The sequence below is a fragment of the Pipistrellus hanaki genome (genome assembly GCF_964339955.1).
Source record: "Pipistrellus hanaki genome assembly, chromosome: 6".
Classification (NCBI taxonomy): Eukaryota; Metazoa; Chordata; class Mammalia; order Chiroptera; family Vespertilionidae; genus Pipistrellus; species Pipistrellus hanaki.
In genome coordinates this window covers 34,449,632-34,475,916 of record NC_140508.1, presented here as the reverse complement: position 1 = coordinate 34,475,916, position 26,285 = coordinate 34,449,632, and the positions used below count along the sequence as shown (strand labels likewise).

The window sequence follows — 26,285 nt, the reverse complement described above, 5'->3', positions numbered from 1 at the left end:
ATAATATGTAATACATTTAAAGAAATTTTAAAAAGCAAACACAATCATTACAAAGACATTTCATGGCTGTTGCCTAGGCTGGTCTCAGGACCCTCCTTGGAAAAACATGAGAAGCACTTACTTGTCACTCTGTCTTGCTTCATTTTATGTCCCTTTATCTTGTTGCTCTCTTTTTTTAAATACCAGCATTCCAACTCAATCTTCATTTCCACTCCCACCCTCTTTTCACTAAAAAATTAAAATGTTTAGAGGAAGTGGCAGTGTATCCGCCACAGAAATATCATCTTCAAAAGCATTAGTCATTTATGAGGACACTTTTCTGTAGGCACAATAAATCTGATTGATTTTATTACACATCTTAGTTTAGAATCACTTTTACATTCCTAGACAAAGAGATGATACAAATAAATATTAATTGTAAAACTTAGAGCCCCAAGTATTGGCGTGTTCTTTGTCTAAAGGTAGCCAAAGAGAAGGTCAAGATCAATATTAACTCTAAAGAGCCATAAAGCCCACTGCCTCCTTCCTGCACCAGGATTACTCACTTCATAAATAACCTCAAAAGCATTTCACTGAAGAAACAAGGGCAAGGAGAAAGGTGGCAGATTTCTGAACAGCACAAGACAAAACCTTGTGAGATAGACACTAGCCAGGCCCACTGTTCTTATCCAGTTCCCTCTGAGCGTTTTCATTATGGCTTTTAGAGTATATTAATAGCCCCATTTTCGCCCACTGATGGTGTTCATGATGGCCCAAGGTGTTACTTGCAGTGAGCCTTGACCTCTAGTGGGAAATGTGAGGCAGAACTGATATCCCACGTTAACAACAGGGAATTGACACTTCTCAGCAACTTGGCAACAATTTTACATTCAGTGAGGGAGGACTTACAAGAGTCAGACAGGAAAAGCAGAGAGCAGCCCCCGACCCACGCCTGAGCTGCAGAGCTCTGATGCCCTTGGTCATGGAGGTGTGAGTGGTGCAATTCAAGCAGCATGCAGGCAGGCATTCGATAGGGAACAGTCCAACGCTAAGTCAGTCTTAAGAAAGTGCTTCATGCCTCTGATTTCCGGCCTTGGGTTCTGGATCCAGGGGTTTGGGAGACAGGTGACTTTAAAATACAAAGCCAGATACATTCCTACTGATCAGAGCAAAAAGGTGCCTGATGAAGGCTGCAGTCTCAAACTCCTTCTCTCGGATGATCTTCTTAGATGGTGTTAGGTTGGCTTCCAGACTTCACTAACAGCTGCTGGCCCTCAGATGGCTTGGAACATTCTAGCTTGACTACCGACAGGGAAACCTGGTCCCTCAGTGGGCCTGGGAGGTCCTCCACACATTTTGCTCAATTCAGAGTCCAACACAGCAGCTTAGGTTCTGCTATCTGCTCTATTCAAATATTTATCGGATCCGCTTTGAGAGAAGAAAAGCACCGGAGACTGCTTGGGAGGGGGCAGCTTCACCTCCACTCAGGTGTTCTTCCTCTTTGTTCACAGACCATCAGATGAGTGCAAGGCAGGCTGTTTTACTGACCCTGCTTGTCAACTTAGCTTTCTTCTTTTGCCTTCTTAGAAAAGCTCTATGGTCACGCAACCACCCTTGGTCAGAATAGCCACCTTGAGACATCAGTATTAAGGTATCGTGTTATCTGCAGTGTTCAAATTTGCCAGGTGAATATTTTCAGTCTGTGGAATTCATACGAGCTTTGAAAAAATTGGGGGCAACAGACAGGTGTAACTGGCAAAAAACCATCTTAGGCTACAACCTGGTCATTCGGTTCCTATTCAAACAGGTCAAGTCTTAGTAAATAAGAGAGAAGCAGGGTTGGATCCCAAGGAAGATGAGGGAAGGCTCCTTTAGGCTCTGGGAATTACTGAAAAGGACCGTGGGCTCAGAAAGAATAGTAACTAGAAAGGAGATAAGCTGCCAGATGACAGATCTCCATTTGCAGAATGCTGTGACATTGCACTTGGTACCTCCTCTTTCCCACAGGTTGATCCAGAAATGTGCCCTGGGAACTGAGCAGCTGAGTTAAAATATAACTCAAGGCCCACCTGAGCCGCCACCTTCCTGGGCACCATGCCAGCAGGGTGCACCAGGGAGGCAGGCCCGGGACTCACCGCCCCTCAGGCTCGGCTCGTGGACTCCGACACCCACACGGGAGTGTTTCCGACCTGGATTAGTCATTCAGTGGGCCTTTAATACAGACAAAGGCAACAACTGTACATTAGTGTATTTCTAAAACTGGGCAAGTTCTTGGTCTCTATCTTTCTCTCTTACAGACACACGTGGACACACTCAAAGAACACAGGCACCATTGTGCCTGCACATCCACACACTCTTAAGAGTGTCTCTTGGGGGCAAAAGGACTAACAGTCACCTAATGACCAACATAAAATGAAGCTTTGAATTTCAATAATACAAAGAACTAAAACTTATAAACCAAACTAGTATATGTAAACGGGGAATCTCTAACTCCTCTGAGCCTATGCGGTCACACAGCACCTCCTAGCCACCACTTTAGGCTCTGCCTGGGAGAGCCACCATCTTAGGATTTTGGCGAGTTTCAGCTGAAGGCAGGCAGGTTCATTTGCTCCCACCTTTGTCTTCGCTTCACACTGCGCTGAGCCGCATGTCACTGTCTCCGCATCTACCCAGTACCCTTAGCTCTCTACGTAAATATGGGACAAAACGGGGAATTCAGATGTGCCACCATATGCCTCATTCCCCCTACTTTTGTCCAAACAGAGAAGGCAGAGCCAGCCTCCCTTCTCCCACAAAACAGGCCCACTGTAGAGCATGCTCAGGAGGCAGATGGGCCTGGGAAGGACGCTCAGAGTACACACACTTGGCTAAAGATGGTGACAAATGAAGAGTAAAATGACACGGTGTATGGACATGGCATCAGATTATGTCTTTGACAGGATGGTCATGGTTTTGAGGTTTTAAAGATGCCTCTAAACTCTCCAAGGAGGCAAAGGGAATGTGATTTCTATTGCTTCCAACATTAACCCCTCAGGAGCGAAATTGGTAGCTCCCTCGGAAAACATTTCCTCATTCGGCAGATCCCAAAGACAGATCCCCTTCTTATGGATCATGCCCACTGGGGGTCTGGGTCCAAATGAGATTTCTCATTTCAACCTACAAGAACAAGCACGTATTCAAGTTCTAGGGCTTTCACTTTTCAACCTCACTGTTATTTTATCCTGAGGCTCCGAAGACTTGGTCCTGCTAAGGTGACTCCGGATTCTGCCCTATTGTTCAACAGGAAGGGAGCCCAGTGTAAAGAACAGGCTAGAAAAGGAGAGGGAGAAGGGAAGGGAGAGGAAGGGGGAGAAGGCAAGGGAGAAGGGAAGCAAGGTCACTGGTCATCCTCTTGCTTTCCACTTCGACTGCCGCCCGTCACCTTACCCATGCATGTCTGAGATGCTAACTAAGGGACGTTGCCCAGAGCGGAATGCCAGGCTAGGGCCAGCACCTTTCAGCCAGATTAAGTTGGTTCATCTGCAAAGCCACCATCGCTTCTCCCCAGGGGAATGTTCTGAGTTTGGGCTGGAGTCGTCTCTGCAGGTATTTGCTCATCTCTTTTCTCAGAAGGCAATGCTGTATAAACCCCAGGAGAGCAGGAACTGGCTTTACTTTGGAACCAGCCCCCGAGACTGCGGATAAAGCTGAGATGCAGGGGTTCCTGAGGAAGAGGAGGAGGATCCCGACTTCCTTCCGCTTTTAGGCCTGCAAAGGTCAAGCACATGTTCACATTATTATACGTCCCATCTCTGTCACCGCACAGATCAGACTCCTTCCCCACCAGGTGCCATCAACATTTCCAGGTGCCCTTTCGCCAACGGCCTCTCAGCTATAAAACCATGAGGCTGGCACAGTCCCACCCAACTGCCAACCAAGGAGTGAAACCTCACGGAAGGGACTCTGATTCTCAGCCATTGTTCTTCCATTTAAATAAAATCTTGACTGTCTTCTCCAAAGTGCCAAAAAATATTAAGTTTCCAGGAAGAATTTCTTCCATTTTTGGTTTCACACCCAGTTGTTTCCTTAAACTTCTAATCCAAAATTTAATGTGGTAGAATTTCTAATTTAGCCACAAATTAAGTCCCTGGTACCTGGTGGGAACCAAAGAACTGTCCCCTGTTTCTCTAGAACACATGCTCCTTAGAATAGGAACCAGAAACATTCGGCATTCTGGTGTTCAGTCTACCTGGCATAATGCCTGAACCATAAACATTTATGTAATAAATGAATAAACCCAGGAGTAATATGGCACTATTTTCTGGTGTGTCCTGTAAAGCATTTTATGATAAACAAGCACTCTTGCCACCCGCTGCTTTCATTTGTCCTTGTTCAAACATAGGTCATCAAAGCCACTCACCTGGTCTTGGATTTCTTATTTGCAGTACTTTCGAAGGATGACGCATCCACCTGTATTTCATCCTCGTCCTGCAGAGCGGCATCCAGTGCCGCCTGGACTTTGGGGGCAATGGCAGGGCCCTCATAGTCCCTGGTGGTCCGGCTGGGCATGTCCAGCTCTAGCAGCACAATGTTTTCTGCCTGCAGAAGCACAGCCACAACCAGCAAGGTTGGTTCCCAATCAGACACAGAGAACAAGCAAAGTAGACCCCTTCCAAAAGCAGAACTGCAAATTGCTGGCTACTCAGAGCCTACCAAGTACCTGCCTAGAAGTGATGTAGTTTTATAACATTTTTCCTGGTGGGATTACAGATGCTTTTTATTTTCTTCTATAGGCATTTTGCTATTTTCCTTTAAAAATTTTTTTTTTAAACAATGAACATATACCCTAAGGCAGGGGTCCTCAAACTTTTTAAAGTGGGGGCCAGATCACGGTCCCTCAGAGAGCTGGAGGGCCGGACTATATGAACTACTAATTCCTACTGTAACACCTTGGCTGCGCTCACTGCCCAAAAAACCTGGCGGGCAGGATCAGACTCCCCTGGGGGCTGCATGTGGCCCGCGGGCCGTAGTTTGAAGACCCCTGCCCTAAGGGGAATAATAATAAATTAGGTAAAACCCATTTGTTGAAGAAAATGTAAAAATACAAAAAGGTATAAAGAAGAACAGAGTAATCACCAATAATCTCACCACCTACAGCAGCTGTGATGAATGTTCTGGTTGCCACGGGGAGGAGACAGGTATGGTGTATGTGTGTGGAGGGTGTGTGTGGTAGTGTATGTGCATGTAACCACATTTGAAAAAATCAGTTTGGAAAAATAAATAATAAAAAGAATAATCAGTCAGGGCCTGCTTCATAATTGGCCTTGTGGAGGGGTTTCTTCACCTGCTACCCGGTGGGCCTTTTCTGAGCTCCACAAACCCAGGCAGATGCTTGTCAGAAGAGCACATCCTGTCCTTAGCTCCTCCCACTCAGCAGAGTTCAGGCCCCAGCACTCCAGAGCAGGTGGGAGGGGCCCCTGGGAGGAGAAGGTGAAGAGAGGGAATGGCTCTGTTTCTCAATTTTATATATTAAGATACTGCTTAAAATTTCTCTTAATGGCGGGGACCGGTTTGGCTCAATGGATAGAGCGTCGGCTTGGGGACTGAAGGGTCCTGGGTTCGATTCCGGTCAAGGGCATGTACCTTGGTTGCGGGTATATCCCCAGTAGGGGGGTGCAAGAGGCAGCCGATTGATGACTCTCTCATCGATGTTTCTAACTCTCTATCTCTCTCCCTTCCTCTCTGTATAAAATCAATAAAATATATTAAAAATAAATAAATAAAATTTCTCTTATTGGATTGGGTCTACTGCTAAAAACACCTGCGTGCCACTGCTTTAAATTCTACCTTTGGATCAGGTTTGCTTCCTGGAAATCTACATATTTGATCTGCAGGCTTCAAAAGCATGTTTTTGACTTAAGACATGAAATAACCAACAAGATATGCACCCTCTGAAACTGCTAGAAAAATGTTTCTGAAGATTCTGTCTGACACATCACTCATCTTCCACCATATAGAACTCCTTCTAATAGATCTTTTTTGCTTTTGTTTTCTTTATTTTAAATAACTCAGTGCCAGGAAGAACAGCACCTGAGGAGCTAACTAATTCTAATCTGTTTCACTCTAGCTGCCAAGGGAGACTCAAATATATTTTAAATGGAAACCTTTCATTAACAAAATAATACAGTTTTCCCACTGATAGTTATAAAATACAGAAAAGCAAAAAGAAGAAAATTTAAAATTGAGTGTACTTCTAATAACCAGGGATAACCAGTTCACATTTTGATATATTTTGCCCCAGATTTTTTTTTTTTAATATATTTTATTGATTTTTCACAGAGAGGAAGAGAGAGGGACAGAGAGTTAGAAACATCGATGAGAGAGAATCATCGACCAGCTGCCTCTTGCACACCCCCTACAGGGGATGTGCCCGCAATGTGCACTCTTGCACACCCCCTACCGGGGATGTACATGCCCTTGACCGGAATCAAACCCGGGACCTTTCAGTCCGCAGACCGACGCTCTACCACTGAGCCAAACCGGTGCCGGCTTGCCCCAGATTTTTTTATTCATATATACACTTGCAGTACCAATTTATACTAATAAAAGGGTAATATGCTAATTACACTGGGAGACCTCCAGGAGACCTTCCGGACATTCTTCTGGATAAACCCATAGTGGCGGGCTGAGGTAGAGGCGGTTAGAGGCCAAGAGGGGAGGGCAGTTGTGGGTGATCAGGCCGGTGAAGGGACGGGGGGGGAGGGGGGGGGGAGGGGGACACACACGCAAGGGCGGGAGGGGGGCAATTGGGGCTGAGCAGACCAGTAGGGCACCGGTTGGGGGCGAGCAGGCTGTCAGTGGGGGTCAGTTGGGGGTGATCAGGACAGTGAGGAGGGGCAGTTTGGGGTGAGCAAGCCAGCAGGGGGGCAGGCGGGCATTTGGGAGCGAGCACGCCGGCAGGCAGAGTAGTTAGGGGCAATCAGGCAGGCAGGCAGGTGAGTGGTTAGGAGCCAGCAGTCCCAGATTACAAGAGGGATGTCCAACTGCTGGTTTAGGCCCAATCTTTATAAACTGGCACTAGGACATCCTTTGAGGGGTCCCAGATTGGAGAGGGTGTAGGCCAGGCTGAGGGACACATAACACCCCCCCACACACACACATGAATTTCATGCACTGGACCACTAGTTGTTTTATAACAACAATACATCATGTTTCCTGGTTCATCCACTTCCAGCTATCTACTAAGGACTACTGCATAGAGTAAGGTGGGAAGGTTTAGTAGAGAAAGCAATAAAGCACTGAGTATAGTGCGTGGTACACAGTAAATGCTTATAAATAGCTCATCCAATATTATATGTTTGTGTCATTAAACAGGTCTTAATTATGGCACTTTAAATTACTTCCTGACTGACCCACATTATGTTAAATGGAAGTCCCATAACTTCTTTAATCCATTTCAATCTCCTATCACTGACACCAACATTCTTCCCAGTTTTCCCAAAGAGCCATTTTTGTCAATCCTCACCTGAGAGTATTTTTTCCATTGACTTTTTAGAGAGTGGAACAGATAGAAAATGACAGAGAGAAACATAGATGTGAGAGAAACACAATGATTGCCTCCTGCACATGTCGGTCCAGGAAGAGAAGCCTGCAGCCAATGTGCCCTTGACCAGAATCGAACCCGGACCCTTTGGTCTGCAGGCTGATGCACTATCCACTGAGCCAAACTGGCTATGGCCTCACAGAGCCATTTAAATTTTTTGTTTGTTTTGTTTTTATTTTTTAGATTTCAGAGAGAGGGAGAAGGAGAGATAGAAACATCAATAATGAGAATCATCAATTGGCTGCCTCCTGCACGCCCCCTACTGGTGATCTAGCCCATAACGAGGGCATATGCCCCAACCGGGAACCAAACTATGACCACTGATTCATGGGTCTATGCTCAACCACTGAGCCACACCAGTTGGGCCCAGGAAGTCATTTAAAAACTTATCATTAAGCCGAGCCGGTTTGGCTCAATGGATGGAGAGTCGGCCTGCGAACTGAAGGGTTCAGGGTTCAGTTCCAGTCAAGGGCATGTACTTTGGTTGTGGGCACATCAAGGTAAGGGGTGTGCAGGAGGCAGCTGGTTGGTATTTCTCTCTTGTAGATATTTCTAGCTCTCTGTCCCCCTCCCTTCCTCTCTGTGAAAAATCAATAAAATATATTTTTTTAAAAACTTATTGCCAAAACCGGTTTGGCTCAGTGGATAGAGCGTTGGCCTGTGGACTGAAAGGTCCCAGGTTCAATTCAGGTCAAGGGCATGTGCCTTGGTTGTGGGCACATCCCCAGTGGGGGGGGTGCAGGAGGCGGCTGGTCGATGTTTCTCTCTCATCGATGTTTCTAGCTTTCTATCCCTCTCCCTTCCTCTCTGTAAAAAAAATCAATAAAATATATATTTTAAAAAAATAAACAAAACTTATTGTTAATATTTATTGGCCATTATGGACAGGATGCATATACTCTACTCCTTCCCTAGTCTTGATTTTCTAAATCTCATTCTATTTTTCCTTTTTATTTATAATTATTTATTTGTTATTTGTTATTAGTATTTATTAAAATTGCCCAGCCAGCGTGGCTCAGTGGTTGAGCATTGACCTATGAATCAGGAGGTCACAATTTTATTCCCAGTCAGGGCATATGCCTAGTTTGTGGGCTTGATCCCCACTGTGGGGCATGCAAGAGGCAGCTAATTCATTTATTTTCTCTCTCATCATTGATGTTTCTATCTCTCTCCCTCTCTCATCCTCTCTAAAATCAATAAAATATATATATATTTTTAAATTGTGTTATATTAATTTCCTCAGGTGCTTCTGGAAAGAGTCAGGATAAAAACTCTGTGACTTTGCAGAATGGTGCCTAAGTGTTTACATGAGTCTAAACTCCTCTAAAAGAGAGGAGAGGAAGACGAGAACAATCTTCTCACCCTATATCGGGCCTCTGGACGAATCATCATGGACATCCTTGCGTGCTGGCTCAGTGGTCTCTTATATCCCACAGCGGAGACGGGCCGCTTCATCATCTGCTGGTTCCTGGAAATGCACTGCAGTGGTTAAAGACCTGGCTGGCGTGTGGTCCACAGCCCAGGGTCGGCCCTGTGGAACCAGCACTCAGAAGCCTCTGCGCCTGCTTACAGAGAACCAACTGACTCCCTGGATTGAGGGCTGACATGGAAATGACACAGGAGCTGCCTCTACTTTCTGCTTGAGTTGCTTTCTGAGATGGTAGGCATGAAGCATAGCTGTCAACACTCCCCACCCCTCATCCTTGGCGGACATCTTCCATTTTTCCAGCAGGACCCAGACTTAGAGTCCTTCTCAAAACGGTGTCAGACTGACACACAGAGCACCTGCGTACCGCCCCTCACCTGGTCTATCTTGCTTCACTTGATAGGTAGGTGAGCTGACATGAGGAACTTAGGAAAGGTCATCAGTTGACTATGACAAAGTCTCCCAGTTCCTAACACCATACTCATTAAACTTTCATCTTGTGGAACTATGGCCATCACAAAAGCAGAGATGTAGCTGGTTCCAACTTTAAATGAATGAAACTGCATTCTTACCACACCCCTCCGGCCAAGTCCAGCTTATCAACATTCCTTCCCTCCTGCCCACCTTAAAGTCTACTTACAGTCAACAGTGACTTACTCCAGTCTGGTTATAGGATGTAGTTTCCAATGATCTTCCTCTTCATCAAAGAAGGATCTATTCATAATTTTACTTTTTTCTTCCAGAGGGATGAAGTTTTCTATAATAAGATGCCTGTAAGAGCACACATACAGGGGTGAATACAGATAGAGGAAGAATACAGATGGAGTGTTGGTTACCTGGTCCCACGTGTAGTGAGTAATTAGATATGTTACTCAGCAAACATTCACTAAGCAGGTACTATGAGCCTGCCATCATACAAAGGACTGGGATACAGACATGAATGACACGTGGTCCCTGCCTGAGACAGAGAGGTAACGGTACAGCACTCTTAGGTGTAACAGGTGCTGGCAGTGGTCTGCCCTAGGAATATGGAGAGGTCACTTCTACCAAAGGAGAAGTAGCTTGAGGAGCTGAAAGAACTGAAGAGGGGGATGATGCCTGGGCTATGCTGGAGTGAACCTGTATATTTGAAGTGCTATTTGAAGTATCTTTTGGAGGAACACTGGTACTGCTAACCCAACTCATTAACTTCCAACATGCTGAAAACAGATTAGAAATTAAACTGCCTTCCTCCAATCCCCTGGATTGTTGCCAGAGATGGAAATTTTCACATTTTAATCATAGGACAAAGAGTAGGACCAAATGTTTCAGTCCCTTAGACTTCTCAGAATAAAGACCATTCCTGAGAAGAGCTTGTGTCAGAAGCCAGGGAACATGGCAAACAATGAGAGAGGAGCCCACTGGGTTGTATCTCACCAAGGAGATGACCATCTCCTGCCACATTTTTGCATTCACTCCTTCAGAACCTCAGGACAGAACAATGCCAAAGGGGTGTTAACGAGAGAGACACACAACAAACACCAGAGAGAGAGACACACAACAAATACCAGAGGTGAAGGGTACTGGCTGGAAAAAACAGATTGGCTCACTGTTTATTCAAAAGAAGTAAGAGCTAAGAATGCCTTCATTAGGGGGGAAAAATAACACAAAAACAGTACTCTAGAGAGATGACATTTTCTCTTCATTTTACTTGACATTTAAGATATTATTTTTCATAACATATATTTGGCTTTTTTTTCTGATTTTAAAGGGCCTATTTACACATCGGAAATTTTGAAAAAATATTACACACAATTTCACTATTCAGAAATAGCTATTATTAATATTTTGGCATATTTTGTTCTGATCTTTTTTCCAGGTGTGCATACCTCGAAAGAGGGCTGATACATACATTTAATATTTTTTAAATTCAACCCTTCAAAAAATTATTGACTTTAGAGAGAGGAAGAGAGAAAGAGAGAGAAACATCAATGTGAAAAGAAACATAAGTCAGTTGCCTACCGTATGCTCCCCGACTGGGGATCGAACCAGCATGTGTCTTTACAGGAATCTAACCTGCACCTTCGGTGTATGGGATGACACTGTAACCAACTGAGCCACGGTGGTCAAGGCCATTCATTTAATTTTAAGGGCTCCTTTCAAAATTTAAAGTGTGGTTATTAAAATAATCCCTTTGAAAAGTTCTTCTTTAAAGAAAAACTCCAGCTAATGCTGTGGTGGAAGGACTGATACAGAAAAACACCATTTTGTAACCCCTAATGAAATAAAAGATCCAGACAAAAATCATTATTGGTTAAAACCATTAGTTCCATGGTTTTCAAGCCAAGCTGCACATTATCATTTAGAGAGTTCTAAAAAATATCTTGCCCAGATCTCATGACAGATCAATGGTTCTCAAAGTATGTTCACCGAACCAGCAGGAGCAACAACTAGACCTTGTTAGAAAGGAAAATTCTCAGGCCCCATCCCAGACACTGAATGAAACTTTCTGGGTATGGGGCCCAGCCATTCGTGTTTAACAAGCCCTTCAGGTGAAGTTTAAGGACCCTGTCCTAGAGCAATTAAATAAAAATCTCTGGGGTGGGGCCCAAGAATCATATTACAGACTCCTGAGATGATTCTATGTTGAGAACCAGTGTTTCGGAGCTAGCTTTCAGTTATAGGAAAATAGGGGAGACAGGGACACAAATTAGACAATTCCATGAAGAAGCAGATCAACCAATCCAGAATGTGAGCTATTTCTACAGGCTACCTGACCCAACTTTTTCAAAAAGTTAGCTAGGAGACAAGTTCTTTTTTTTAGGAAATAAATTCTTAACAAAAAAATGGATTGCTCCACGTTAAGATACAGTTAAGAGACATAATTATCAAATGCAATATGTGGTCCACATATAGATCTGAATATGAACAAGGTATGAGAAAATACTAAGAAACTTAATGTTAATTTTGTTAGGTGGAAAGACAATATATTCTATAAAAAATCAATTGTAGTACCCCGAAAGAAAATTAAGAAAACAATTCCATATAAATAGCATCAAAAATAGAATATTTAGGTTTAGACATAACAAAAGAAGTGCAAGTAGCTGTGCACTGAAAACTATAAAACAGTTTTGACAGAAAAAGAATTCTAAATAAATAGAAAGATATCCTATATTCATGGATCAGAACACAGTATTGATAAGATGACAATATTTTCCAAATTGATCTACACATTCAACACAATCCTTATTAAAATTACAGCTGGCTTTTTTTCAGAAATTGACAAGCTGATCTTAAAATTTATAAGTAAATGGCCCTGGCCAGTAGGGCTCAGTTGGTTGAACATTTTCCCATGCATCAAAAGGTCACTGGTTTGGGCCTGGCTGACGTGGCTCAGTGATTGATTGTCAGCTATGAACTACGAGGTCATGGTTCAATTCCCAGTCAGGTTGTGGGCTTGATCCCCAATGTGGGGCATACAGAAGGCAGCCAATCAATGACTCTCTCTCATCATTAATGTTTCCATCTCTCCCTCTCCCTTCCTCTCTGAAATAAATAAAAATATATTTATAAAAAAAACAGAAAAGTCACCGGTTTGATTCCCGGTCATGTTGTGTGCATGATGCACTAGTGGATGTTTCTCTCTCACATAAATGTTCCTTCTTTCTCCCTTTCTGGAAAAAAAAAAAAATATATATATATATATATTTGATATATATATATATTGATATATATATATATTGATATATACACACACACACACACACACACATTTTAAATTGATTTCAGATAGAGGAAAGGAGAGAGATAGAAACAACAATGAAAGAGAAACATTGACTGGCTGCCTCCTGCATGGCTCCTACTGGGGATTGAGCACATAGCCAGATATGTGCTCTGACTGGGAATTGAACCAGTGACCTCTTGGTGCCTGGGTTGATGCTCAACCACTGAACCACACTGGCCAGGTTAAATATATATATTTTTAATTTATTTGAGAGGAAGAGAGCAAAAGAGTGAAGGAAGCAGAGAGAAGGGGGAGAGGAGATATCAATTTGTTGTTCCACTCATTAATGCATTCACTGGTTGCTTCTTGTATGTTCCCTGACTGGGGATCAAACCCACAGTGTTGGTGTATCAGGACAACGCTCTAACCCAGTGGTCGGCAAACCAAGGCTCGCAAGCCACATGCGGCTCTTTGGCCCCTTGAGTGTTCTAATGCCCCTTCTTCCAAATAGACTCACCCAGGCCGAAAACCGACTTCTGTGCATGGGCCACGAAGTTTCAATCACACTGTATATGCGCACTCACATGTGGTATTTTGTGGAAGAGCCACACTCAAGGGGCCAAAGAGCTGCATGTGGCTCGAGAGCCAAGGTTTGTTGACCACTGCTCTAACCAACTGAGCTACCTGGCCTGGGGTAGTAAATATATATTTTTTAAAAACTCACTTGTATATTTTAAATAGGTGAACTGTAAAATATGTGAATTATATTTCAATAAAGCTTTTTAAAAATTTCATTGTGGCCGAAACCGGTTTGGCTCAGTGGATGGAGTGTCGGTCTGCGGACTGAAAGGTCCCAGGTTCGATTCTGGTCAAGGGCATGTGCATTGGTTGCGGGTACATCCCCAGCAGGGGGTGTGCAGGAGGCAGCTGGTCATCCCTAGCAGGGGGTGTGCAGGAGGCAGCTGGTCGATGTTTCTCTCTCATCGACATTTCTAGCTCTCTATCCCTCTTCCTTCTTCTCTGTAGAAAATCAATAAAATATTATTTAAAAAAAAAAATTTCATTGTGGTCAGGTATGTAAGTATGCAGGAGTAGCAGCATAACATGAGGTAAGGTTTACTTTCAAATATGTTTATGAAAAATGACAAAAGATGGTTTATCATTGAATTTGGGTGATGGGTATTTGGGTGTTCTCTATACCATTCAGAAAATTCTAGTTAATAAAAGATTCCTTCTTATCAATAGATAAAGGTGAGGCCAGAAGGCTTTAGGAAGGCAGAGTGGGGGGAAACTTGGAGATCATGTAGTGAAATCATTCAGTTCACAGATGAAGTCCATAGACAGAAAGTGACTTTCTCAACAATGAGGACAAAGTGACAGGAGATGAGCTAGAGAGAAAGGACCCTGTCCTCGGGGAAGTATTTCTTAGCAAGTGGCTGGGGGCGCCATGGAGGGCCCAGAACTTACTTGAGCTTCAGCTCCCTGGTGAGCTCATTCTGAGTCTGCTCCAGCTCCTGCCGCTCCTTGATGTGCTCTTCTTGGAGGTCATGGATCTCTGCCTTCACGGCCTGGAGCTTGGAGAAGAGCTGGAACCCAGGGAGAAGCAGATGAGGAGGGTGGCCCTCCGGACAACCCACTCTCCCTTTCCCCCAAGTATCAAGACACCTCTGCTGGCCTGGTCCCTTTTATACCTTTTTGAGTTTTTTGGTCTTGATGTCCACCTCTTGCTGCAACGAGCTGTAGGTCTCTTTAAGTTCTAAGGTCTCCTCATCTCGACTTTCCATCTGTTGCTGGATTTCTCTTTCTCGACGTTTCTGAGCAACATTCCAAAATTCATCAGCTTGCCTAGAGACAATTTCTACACAAGAATACAGGGCAGGGCTGCTCCAGATCACAGTCTCCCACTAGGAAGAGGCTACCACAGCTCATTTCCATTCCCTAGGAAGAGGCTACCACAGCTCATTTCCATTCCCTTTGGAGAGTCTAATACAAGAGATATTTGCTTTATAGCATTAACGTGCCTTACCCTCCACATTCTCCCCAAACAGGAATGAAAAGTTACCTGCTCTGCAATTTCCTGCCGTTTTTGCTCCAAGATTTTCTGCTGTTCGTTGGTATGATCTACTATATTTTTTCCTCCCACAAGCAGCTTACTCTCCATGGCCTGCAAAAAAAGTAGAATCCATCTTGTGAATGGCTCCCTCAGAATGTATCTTCTCAGAGGAGACTCCTAGGAGCTGCCTCTCCCTCTTCCTGGACTGAGGCAAAGGGGGTGGACTCCGGAGAAAAATATATTGTGTTCAGCTGTGTCTTGCTCATCACTGCGATGGGGCTGAGGGGACTCCACTTTGGAAATACAGAAGATACATCTTCTCCAGATACACGAACTTTGGCTTTCTTTTAACAAAATAAAATGTTTCAGTGTGAATAGCAACACTGAGAGTCCACCGAGGGCCACAGACAAGTAAGCCCATTCTTACTTATGGGTCAGAAGCCATCATGAGGGGAAAAAATAAGTAATAATGGGCAGAGGCACACAGGAGGGAGAGAATTCAGGCTTTTGGAAGGAGTCAGGAAAAGCTCCCTGTCTCAGAGACATCTACACGAGTGCTGAGGTAAAAATAGAAATCAGCCAAGAAAAAAATTTTGTGTGAGAGGGTAGGGTAGGGAGTGGTGATACATGAAGCTGGCAAAGCAATCAGGGTCAGTCAGTTCAACAACCTCAAAGCTCTGTTATGGGAGACTAAACTTGATCCTGAGAACTGCAGCAAACATGGACATGTTCTCTGAGCATGACGGTACACAATGAGATTTGTGTTTTAGAAACACTGCTCCCATGCCACAGGAGAGCGCCTGGAAAAGGGCAGGCTGAAGGCAGGGAGACCAGCCAGGCAGCTGTTTTGAGGGTCCAGGCCTGGGCTAGGGCAGCAGTGGAGGAGGAGAGCAAAGGGATGATGAGTCCAAGAGATCCTGATGAGAAGGGAGTCAGAGGTGGGACTGACTGAGCCAAAGGGAGAGGGAGAGGCAGCTCCTAGGAGTCGGATCGGACTGAGAAAAGGAAGGCAGGAGAGGTGCTGGGTGGCTGGGGGCATCTCCATGGAAATGTCCAATAGCCAGAGGCTATCAGCTTGGGGGTCAGGAGACAGACTGGGAGTCTTCAACATTTAGATGATGGTTGAAGCCACTGGAATGATTTTCACTGGAAAGCATGGAATCTAAAAGCTCCACAACCTTGCTTTTAAGAAACAAACATTATCTGTCGCTCTGCTGCCATCTCTCAGTGAGTCCCTGAGACTATGTCCTCTCTTCTTAAAACAAAGGGGTGAGTGCTACCAAACCCCTGCCATTCACATCCACACCCACACCCCTTCCAGCTCTAAATCCTTTGCCCTATGCTTTTACAGCAGTGAGGGGTTGGAAAGACAGAAGGAATGTCATTCTCCCATAGACAAAGTGTGCTAAGAGATTCAGTGACCTTGAGGGAATGCTGAGTCCTGCCACATTTGGCTTCTGAGAGTTGCCTAAACACACCAGGTAGTTTAGAGACCCTAGGTGTTCCTGGGCCTGGATAACAGGTGTGATCCTAAAACACAGCATGCAAATCAAACATGGGCACTCCCAGTCACACTTCAAGTGCAGGAGTGAGGAGGGTGGGGCAGTGTTTGGAACCCCTAGAAAGCCCCTCCCTGAAACAGAGTAATCTCCTAACTGTTGTACATGAATCCATTTTCACATTAGGTTTCGAAAGTCCTAGAAAGGTCCCCTGTCTCTGAAGTAAATTAGTACCCAACTCGGTGTGAGGGCTACTCTGAGCCACAGATAAAGTATGACTTCATATAGCAGGGGAAGGGGGGTGAGAGAGAGGTCACTTGTCCTTTTTAAATTAATAAACATACATACATTTTAGAGTAGAAATAAAAAGTTTGCATAAATTCAATGAGATAGAACCCAACATGTCAAAGGAATTCTGGCTTGTGGTCAGGCAGTGGTCATCCTGGGATTCCAGGGCGAGCCCTGCACCCTCCTCTGGCTTTAACGCCCTGTGACAGCCCATGTCCTGCCACCAGAAAGAAGATTCAACACAGGGAGCCTCCTTGCTCTAGAATACTGGTCAGCAACTGCACAGCTGGAGGCTGGGGGGAGTGACTGACTACAGGGAGCATTTGGGAGGTGATGAAACAGTCCTGTATATTGTGTGATCACTGCACTGCATCTTAAAACCACAATGAGCCCGGATGGAGAGGCTCAGGTGGTTAGGTGTCATCCTGTGCACCGAAGAGTTGTCTGTTTGATTCCCAGTCTGGACACATGCCTGGGCTGTGGGCTCTATCCCCCGTATGCGGTGTGCAGGAGACAGCCAATGTGTTTCTCTCCTTACATCAATGTTTCCATCTTGCCCCTTTCCCTTTCTCTTTCTCTAAAAATCAATTAAAACACATACATACACACACACACACACACACACACACAAATATATATATACACACACACACACACACACACACACACACACACACACATATATATATACCAATTTCCATTTTATATTCACTAGATGTACAAAAAACTATAGTCTGTAATCTAAGTGTTGGTGAGGATGAGGAACCACCTGAACTCATGCTCCTGGTAGAAGTTTCAATTCACAGGGCCACTTTAGAAAACAATGTCTCATCATCTAGTAAAGTTGAAGCTGTACATATTCTAGGATCTAGCAGTGTCAGACAAGAAATTCTTGTATGTACCTGTTCTCCTGGAGCCAAGTACAAGAACGTTTATAGCAGAGAACGGAAACAACCCATTCTCTCAGAAGAATGGAATACCGTGCAAGTCTCAGAACAGTAATAATGAATGAATGAATGAATGGATCACAGCTACAGGCATCAATGTGGATAAATCTCACTATCATAACGTTAAGTGAATAAAAGCAAATTGCAGCAGTGAGAATCCATTTATATGAAAGTCAAAAACGATGTGAAACTAAAACTATCTTTTATTTAGAGACATATACATATATGGGAAACTATAAAGGAAATTAACCAACAAATCCAAGATGATTACCTGGTGGGTGGGGAAAGACACAAAGAATTTATAAAGATAAAGCTGTTGTTCTATCTCTTATACTAGGTGGATGGAGGATAATATGGGTGTTAGTTTTAATGCTGCTTTTTATACCTTGCACATATGTAATAATTATTCTTACTATGAATTCAATATTTAAATTTTTAAAATTTTAAAAATTATTCTTCCTCATTCAATACAAGTTGACAAATGTTTATTGGGCACTGGATATCATGGAGCTACAAGGAATGAAAAACCAAAAGAAACATCATCCCTCATGTCATTTTTTTTTTTATAAAAACAAAAAAAGATTTGAAGGAGAACAAAGGCCCAAGAGGAGTCCATTACCTTGATTTTGGCGCCCAGCATCTCAGCAGCATCCTTCTCCCGCCTCAGGTCCTCCATCTTCTTCTCCTTCTCTTTCAGCAGCTTCATCTTCTCCTCTGCAACCAAGCTGTGGTCCTCGACAATGGCCCGCTTCTCAATCTCCAGTTTTTCTTGCTGTTCCCGCCAATAATCATCCTTATCATCCCCTTCTTCCTCACCCTCTTCTCCCTCATCCTCCTCGTCTTCCCCACCCCCACTGCTGCTGCCACCTTCCCTCCGCTTCTCTCGCCTCTTTTTCCTGCCAATGGACCGTTTCTCTAGCTGGGCCTTGAGCCGAGCAATCTCTTCCTGGAATTCTCGAAGGAGGGCATCCTTAGGGTCCTCGTTGACCCTTGGCTTGTTCTTAATGTTTTTGGCACGGTTGGCATATCTCAGAGTGGTCAGAGTTTCTTCTACATTGTAAGAGGCAGGCCCCACGTTGGCCACCATCACAGTTTTAGCGTTGCCACCAAGAGAATCTTGGAGGAGCCTGGTAAGCTTTGAGTCCCGATATGGAATGTGAGTGCTTTTGCCATCCACCAGGGCAGAGATGACATTGCCCAAGGCTGAAAGGGACAGGTTGATCTTGGTCGCTTCCTTCAGTCTTTCCCCTTGTGCACCGGTCTTGGCTTGCCGTTCACTGCCAGCAAGATCTACCAGGTTCAGTTTCCCTACACGGATGTGGTTTTCTCCATCAAGGCCCACCTCACTGCACTCGATGGTGATGACAAAAATTGCATGAGAACGCGAACTGTGCTCATTCATGTTAGTAGCACCGACAGAACGGTTCTGGTTCCCCACATTCATCACGTGCTCTATTTCCTTCACGCTCTTGGTGACAAAGGAAGACAGGTCTTTCACATACACTCCAGTGTCAGGCCTCTCTTTGAGCTCAAGCCTTTTGGTCTGATCCTTGGAGAGCAAATCTCGGATCTCCTCCTGGTAGATCTCTAAGTAAGAAGCCCTGACCAGGTACTGTTGATTTTGAGATCGAGAGATATGGGTGAAGATGTGATCAAATGAGTTAGGGATGACCCCTCTTTTTTCAGGGTCACCACGGACTCCTTCCATTGTGTAGGTTTTCCCAGTCCCTGTTTGTCCATAGGCAAAAATCGTCCCATTGAAACCCTGCAGAACAGAATCCACAAGCGGTCGGAACGTCTCATCATAGAGTTCAAACTGCTTGGCATTCGAGTCATACACTGCATCAAAGGTGAAGGTCTTGGGCATTTCATGAGCCACGCCTCTGGGGTTCTTCACAGACACCTGCCCCAGCTTCACGTCCACATCTACCACCTTGTCATATGAGGCGGCCTTTTCCTTGCCATTCATGGGCCGACAGCGAACCACCACCCTGACTGACTCGGAGCTTTTTAACTTGGACATGATGAACTCTGACCAGGTCAACCCTGAAGGCTATGATGTCTCAGGATGCTAAGGTCCTAGAAAAAAAAGCAAAAGTAAGTAAGGACAGGACAGTTGTCATTGAAGGCTGCCCAACAGCAACTGACACACCCAAGTCACTTTCATCTTGCTAACCCTCTGACAGCTGCATTTCTTTTACTTAAAACATTTTTTTATTTACTTTTTCTATACTAAAAGTAAACCAACAAACGCAGACAGCTACATTTAATAACGTTACTACACTGTATATTTTCCACAGGACCTTAACCAGCTTCAGTGGAAAAAATAAAAACTCTAGTCTACCAATAGTGTTAACTGGCTTGCCCTCCCTTCAACCAATGTTTTAGCTTATGTTACAGGTTGAGGCAGCTGGAAACCTTTTAAAAACCTAAGTAATCTTATATCCTATTGAACTACTAAAACCTCTGCATAGCGAGGACAAATATACCTTAATCGATAAAGAAATTAAAAATAAAAACCTCTGCATAGAGTAATTTGGAACTATCTATCAAAATTTTAAATGTACATACTTTTGATCTAGCAGCTGTACTTCTAAGAATTTATCTTACAGATACAAGGATAGCTGTTATGGCAGCAATAGATTGAACAACCTCAATTCCCATCAAGAGGGGGCTGATTAAATAAATTAAATATATTTCACATATGTAGTGGAATCCTATGTAGTTACTACAAAGAAATGTGCTGACCTAAATGTAGTCCTAAACCAAGATATGTTAAGTGAAAAAAGTAGCTGAGGCCTAGCCCGTTTGGCTCAGTGGGTAAAGCGTTGGCCTATGGTCTGAAAGGTCCTGAGTTCAATTCCAGACAAGGGCACATGCCTGAGTTGTGGGCTCCATCCCCAAAAGGGGGCATGCAGGAGGCAGTCAAGCAATGATACTCTCTCATCATTGATGTTTCTCTCTTTCCCTCTCTGAAATTAATAAAATATATTTTTTAAAATAGGTAACTCACATAGTTCTTGATTCAAAAGGCCCTTTGGTGACAGTTCCCTCTATGCCACCTGTTCTCCAACAACCTAATTCCCTTCCCACAAGGCAAGTGTTATTAAATTTTAATCTTCCTGAACTAGCTAATGTATAACAAGCAAGTAGGTGTTAATATATACTTACCCTCTCCCTTTGTACACAAGCATAGTATGTTATACACAGTAAAACACAGTATCCTGCATCTTCTTTTTCTCATTAAACCATGTATCTTGGAGTTTGTTCCTTCAGGAAATATAGAGCTGTCTCATTCTTTATGAAAGCAGCTACACATCCCACTATATGGAAACATCATAATTTATTTAACCACTACCCTAGCACTTAAGCTGTATCTGATTTTTACTATGAAAAACCTAGGACCACATCCTTTCATGTGTGGGAAAGTATACCTGCAAGGATAAATTTCTAGAAGTGCAATTCCTGGATCACAGGACATACACATTAGATACTGAGAGCAGTGAAAACAATATACTTTTTATTTGTGAGAATGACCTATTCTCTGCCAACTAAGGGGCTGGAGAATGTGAAGCAGTGACGGGCCACTCTAAGCATAGATGCTGAAGTTTAATAAATATAGAATGTCAATGTCTCCCAATGGTCTTTCACTAAAAAAATAATAATTCTGCCCTAGCTGGTTTGGCTCAATGGATAGAGCACTGGCCTGTGGTCTGAAGGGTCCCGGGTTCGATTCTGGTCAAAGGCATGTACCTTGGTTGCAGGGTCGATCACCGGACCTGGTTGGGGGCCCAATGCATGAGGCAACCAATAAATGTCTCTCTCTCACATCTATGTTTCTCTGACTCTCCCCCTCCCTTCCACTCTCTCTAAAAATCAATGGAAAAATATCCTCAGGTGAAGATTAACAAAAAACAACAAACCAAAAACCTATTCTGCTGCTAAGCATATGAAAACATAAAAAGTTATTCCCATACTTCTTCTAGTTGCTACATGTAATAAAATTATGTTGTCTAGCATGAAGAACCGAAGACTTCAATTTTTTTTTTAACATATTTTATTGATTTTTTACAGAGAGGAAGGGAGAGGGATAGAGAGTTAGAAACATCGATGAGCTGCCTCCTGCACACCACCTACTGCGGATGTACCCGCAACCAAGGTACATGCCCTTGACCGGAATCGAACCTGGGCCCCTTCATTCCACAGGCCGACACTTTATCCACTGAGCCAAATGGGTCAGGGCTAACCAAAGACTTCTGACCCTCTCTGAACCCCTTTGCTGTAAAATCTACACAACAGGAACCACTGTCCTTCCTTTAAATGATTGTGAGACTGCCCTCGCCCGTTTGACTCAGTGGATAGAGCATCGCCCTGTGGACTGAAGGGTCCCGGTTCAATTCAGGTTAAGGGCATGCACCTTGGTTGCAGGCTCAGTCCCTGGGCATGTGCAAAGGCAACCAGTTGACGTGTCTCTCTTACTTCAATATTTCTCTCTCTGTCTCTCTCTCTAAAAAAAAAATAATAATAATAATTGTGAGACTAACAGGCACTTTGACAGAAATGTTTTGTGAACTAACATAAAGCTGGGTTAAAAAATAATTAATACAGATTCATCCAAAAGACCCGTCAAAGGGTCATTCCAGAGATTACAAGTCAGCACTAATGTTAGGTATTAAACATCATTAGACTAACATTTTCTTTCTTTTTAAAAAAATATATTTTATTGATTTTTTTAACAGAGAGGAAGGGAGAGGGATAGAGAGCTAGAAACATCGATGAGAGAGAAACATCGATCAGCTGTCTCCCGCACACCCCTATTGGGATGTGCCCACAACCAAGGTACGAGCCCTTGACTGGAATCGAACCCGGGACCTTTCAGTCCGCAGGCCGACGCTCTATCCACTGAGCCAAAACGGTTTTGGCTAGACTAACATTTTCTATTCTTCCTTTGGGAACCATCATCCTAAAAAAAAATAAATTAGATTAAACTGAGATCCAAATATCTAACCAATGTTCAATTAGAAGTAAATCTCAAGCCAATTTTTTGTTTTTTTGTTAATCCTCACCAGAGAATAATTTTTCTGTTGGTTTTTTGTTTTGTTTTTGTTTTTACAGAGAGTGGAAGGGAAGGAAAGAAAGAGAGAGAGACATATCAATTGGCTGCCTCCCGCACGTGTCCTGACTAGGGCCCGGGATACAACCTGCAACCAAGGTATGTGCCCTTGACTGGGAATCAAACCCTCGACCCTTTGGCGCATAGGCAGACATAACACTCTAACCACCAGCACACCAGCCAAGGCAAGCCACCCCCTTGTTTTAATCCTCACCCCAGGACATGAGGGGAAGGAGGGGGGGAGGGAAACATCAATGATTGGCTGCCTTCTGTACGTGCCCCAACCGGAGATCAAACCCACAACCAGGTAAGTGCCCTGACCAAAAAGCGAACCAGCAACATTTTGGTGCACAGGGCAGTACGCATCAACTGAGCCACCCCAACAGAACAAATCTCAAGCCGTTTAAAGAAAACTATGTCACAGCAGAACATTTACCATAGCTAAGGCCTGGAAACGGCACAAGTGCCAAGTAGATGGGTGGATAAAAAAGCCGTGGTACATTTATACCACGGAATACTATGCAGCAGTAAAAAAGAAGAATCTCTTACAGTTTGAGACAGATGGAGGGACCTGGAGAGTATCATGCTAAATGAAATAAGCCAGTCAGAGAAAGACACGTATCACATGATCTCACTCATAAGTGGAATCTAATTAACAAAATAAACTGATGAATGGAGTGGATCCAGAGACATAGAAGCATGGAACAGGGTGCAGAATCTTGGAGAGAAACAGGGGAGGATGGGTGGGCAAAAGGTAACCAACCAAAAACCTTGTATTCAAATATGCATAACCCATGGACACAGGCAATAGGGTGGTAAGGCCTGGGGCAGGGTGGGGGGTGGGGAGAGGGAAACATATGTAATACTTTCAACAATAAAGGATTAGAAAAAAGAAAATAAAGCACATTGAAAAATATTACAAAAAAAAGAAAGAAAACTATGTAAAAGGCAGCCCTTTCATTCATCATCTTCTATCAGGGGTCTTCAAACTACGGCCCACGGGCCACATGCGGCCCGCAGAGGAGTCTGATCCGGCCCGCCAGGTTTTTTGGGCAGTGAGCGCAGCCGAGGTGTTACAGTAGGAATTAGTAGTTCATATAGTCCGGCCCTCCAGCTCTCTGAGGGACCGTGATCTGGCCCCCACTTTAAAAAGTTTGAGGACCCCTGTTCTAGATGCTATTAAAATTTTGCCAGATGAGAAGGAACCAGATGTTAGAATGGCCAGACTGTTTACTGCACCTCCTTTTCTTTTCCTGGGGATGGCCCCCAGATTACTGCTGTGGCTGATCCCTTGCCTGTCTCTCCCTCCATTTTAACAAAATGTCTAGTGCCAATCTCAAACCCTTAAGCCTCTTTTCGGGAGGTCTCTTCTGCAGTGCGTGGGACAGTTAGACAGAATCCACACTTGAAGGAGTAAGAGAAAAGTAACGGGGTAGATGGGCAATGGGTCAATGAAGATGACCCGTTCTTCTGCATTATATACCTCTGAAGAGGCAGGGCTGTCCAGCTTTTACCTATCAAAACAATGTATCCTCGCCAAAACCGGTTTGGCTCAGTGGATAGAGCGTCGGCCTGCAGACTGAAAGGTCCCGGGTTCGATTCCGATCAAGGGCATGTACATTGGTTGCGGGCACATCCCCAGTAGGGAGGTGTGCAAGAGACAGCTGATCGATGACTCTCTCTCATCGATGTTTCTAACTCTCTATCCCTTTCTCTTCTTCTCTGTGAAAAATCAATAAAATATATATTAAAAAAACAACAACAATGTATCCTCGCCGAAACCGGTTTGGCTCAGGGGATAGAGCGTCGGCAAGTGGACTGAAAGGTCCAAGGTTCGATTCCGGTCAAGGGCATGTACCTTGGTTGCAGGTACCTCTCCAGTGGGGGGTGTGCAGGAGGCAGCTGATCGATGTTTCTAACTCTCTATCCCTCTTCCTTCCTCTCTGTAAAAAAAAAAAAATCAATAAAATATATTTTAAAAAACAATGTATCCCCCAAGACTTAAAAAAAAAAAAAAGCCTGTAGCAGGGTGACTGATGTTCAGCTGCTTCATATATTTTTTGAGCTCTCCAAAACAATAAGAAACAAAGGCATGTTAATGACCTACAATAATCTTAAAAATCTCTTAAAAAGAAGGAATTCCCAAAGCCCCAGTCCCCTTAATTAAATCTCAACTCAGAACACAGAACACCATTTCTTTTCTGAGCTCACTGAGCTCAGCTCAACTAGTCATGTTTTATTGATGTATTATTTCAGGAAGATGGACTAATTTAATTTCCTGTCACTAGGGCTTAAAATCTTGCTCTGGATCCACCTCAAAGAAGAGGCTTTTCTTGGAAGAATGCCCTGATACTCTTTCTTTACTTTATTACCTTCCTTATTCTTCTTCTAGCCACTCTAATTACAGTGATAAATCTTTAAAGGAACTCACAGAATTGCCAGGAAAGACAGAATCACAGGTCAGCAGCTCATCACCTTCATCCTAAATACTTTTTCTGCTAGAACTTGTCAATCTGATGTGAACAAGTACTGTTTTAAATGGCTCCTGCACGTGAAAAATTGCTAACTTCATCTCTTTGGTCCTCAGAGGAAATCAGTTACACATTTCTCAGGGAAGCCACATTCTCCCAGACCGTTCTCCAACTCTATTCTGTTCAGATTCATAGCCTCTCTCGTGGAGTCTTACCTCAAATCCTAGAACTAGGTGTGGATTGATATCTCAAAACTAATGGCTTCCTATAGATATTCTAGGTTAGAGGTTAAAAACTGGTCACATTTTACCTGAAGTATTTTATTTGGCCCACCTCTAACTAAAATAGAGAAAAGAAAAAACCTTTAGCAATTCCACTTTTACAGCTGTGTTTATCTTGATGGAAATCCTTTGCAAAGGCGCGTTAAGGATGCTTTCTGAAGCACTCCTAAAATAGTAGAAAAAGGGAAGCAACCTAAGCATCCATTATAGGGGAATCAAAAAAACAAAACATTGTATATTCAAATACAGACAGAATACTATTCAGTAGTTAAAAGAAATAAATTAAGAGCAGGGGTCAGTAAACTACAGCCCACAGGCCAAATCTGGCCCACATCCTGTTATGTAAAGAAAGTTCTACTGTAACATAGCTATAACCCTTTACTTATATATTATCTATGGCTGCATTAGCTATAAAATAGAATAACTGCGCAGCAGAGACAGTATGGCCCCAAAACCTAAAATACTTACTACCTGATCTTTTACAGAAAGTCTGCCAACACTGAATTAGTGATGGCAGGTGGGGCAAAAGTAGGTTTACAATAGTGAGTATGCAAAACACTGTTTATTTTTTTCTTTCTTTTTTTTAAAAATATATATTTTTATTGATTTTAGAGAGGAAAGGAGAGGGAGAGATAGAAACATCAATGATAAGAGAGAATCATTGATTGGCTGCCTCCTGCACACCCCTACTGGGGATTGAGCCTGTAACCAACCTGGGCATATGACCTTGACTGGAATCGAACACAGGACCCTTCATCTGCAGGCCGACACTCTATCCACTGAGCAAACCAGCTAGGGGTGATAATTCTTAAATTATTAATTATTGTACTATTTTTCATTTGAACAACTATAAATCTACTTTTGCCATACCCTATATATATTTACATCCTATATATAATAAAGAGGTAATATGCAAATTGACTGTCATGCCCTTGTACAAGAT

General features: G+C 43.5%; 1 protein-coding gene across 2 annotated transcripts in view; it reads right to left on the bottom strand.

Annotated features, from left to right (window-relative positions):
* Nucleotides 1-26,285, bottom strand: part of KIF3B (kinesin family member 3B) — a 44,670-nt gene continuing 18,385 nt past the window's right edge. For both annotated transcript variants that reach the window (XM_084887881.1, XM_084887882.1), the window contains 8 exons: nt 18,097-19,556; nt 14,753-14,854; nt 14,382-14,504; nt 14,158-14,276; nt 9,645-9,758; nt 8,924-9,029; nt 4,379-4,557; nt 1-3,726 (listed from right to left, as the gene is read on the bottom strand). In XM_084887881.1, the coding sequence (XP_084744007.1) occupies nt 3,630-3,726; nt 4,379-4,557; nt 8,924-9,029; nt 9,645-9,758; nt 14,158-14,276; nt 14,382-14,504; nt 14,753-14,854; nt 18,097-19,500 (2,244 nt within the window). In that variant the 5' untranslated portion in view covers nt 19,501-19,556 and the 3' untranslated portion in view covers nt 1-3,629. The remainder of the gene's footprint in view (nt 3,727-4,378; nt 4,558-8,923; nt 9,030-9,644; nt 9,759-14,157; nt 14,277-14,381; nt 14,505-14,752; nt 14,855-18,096; nt 19,557-26,285) is intronic.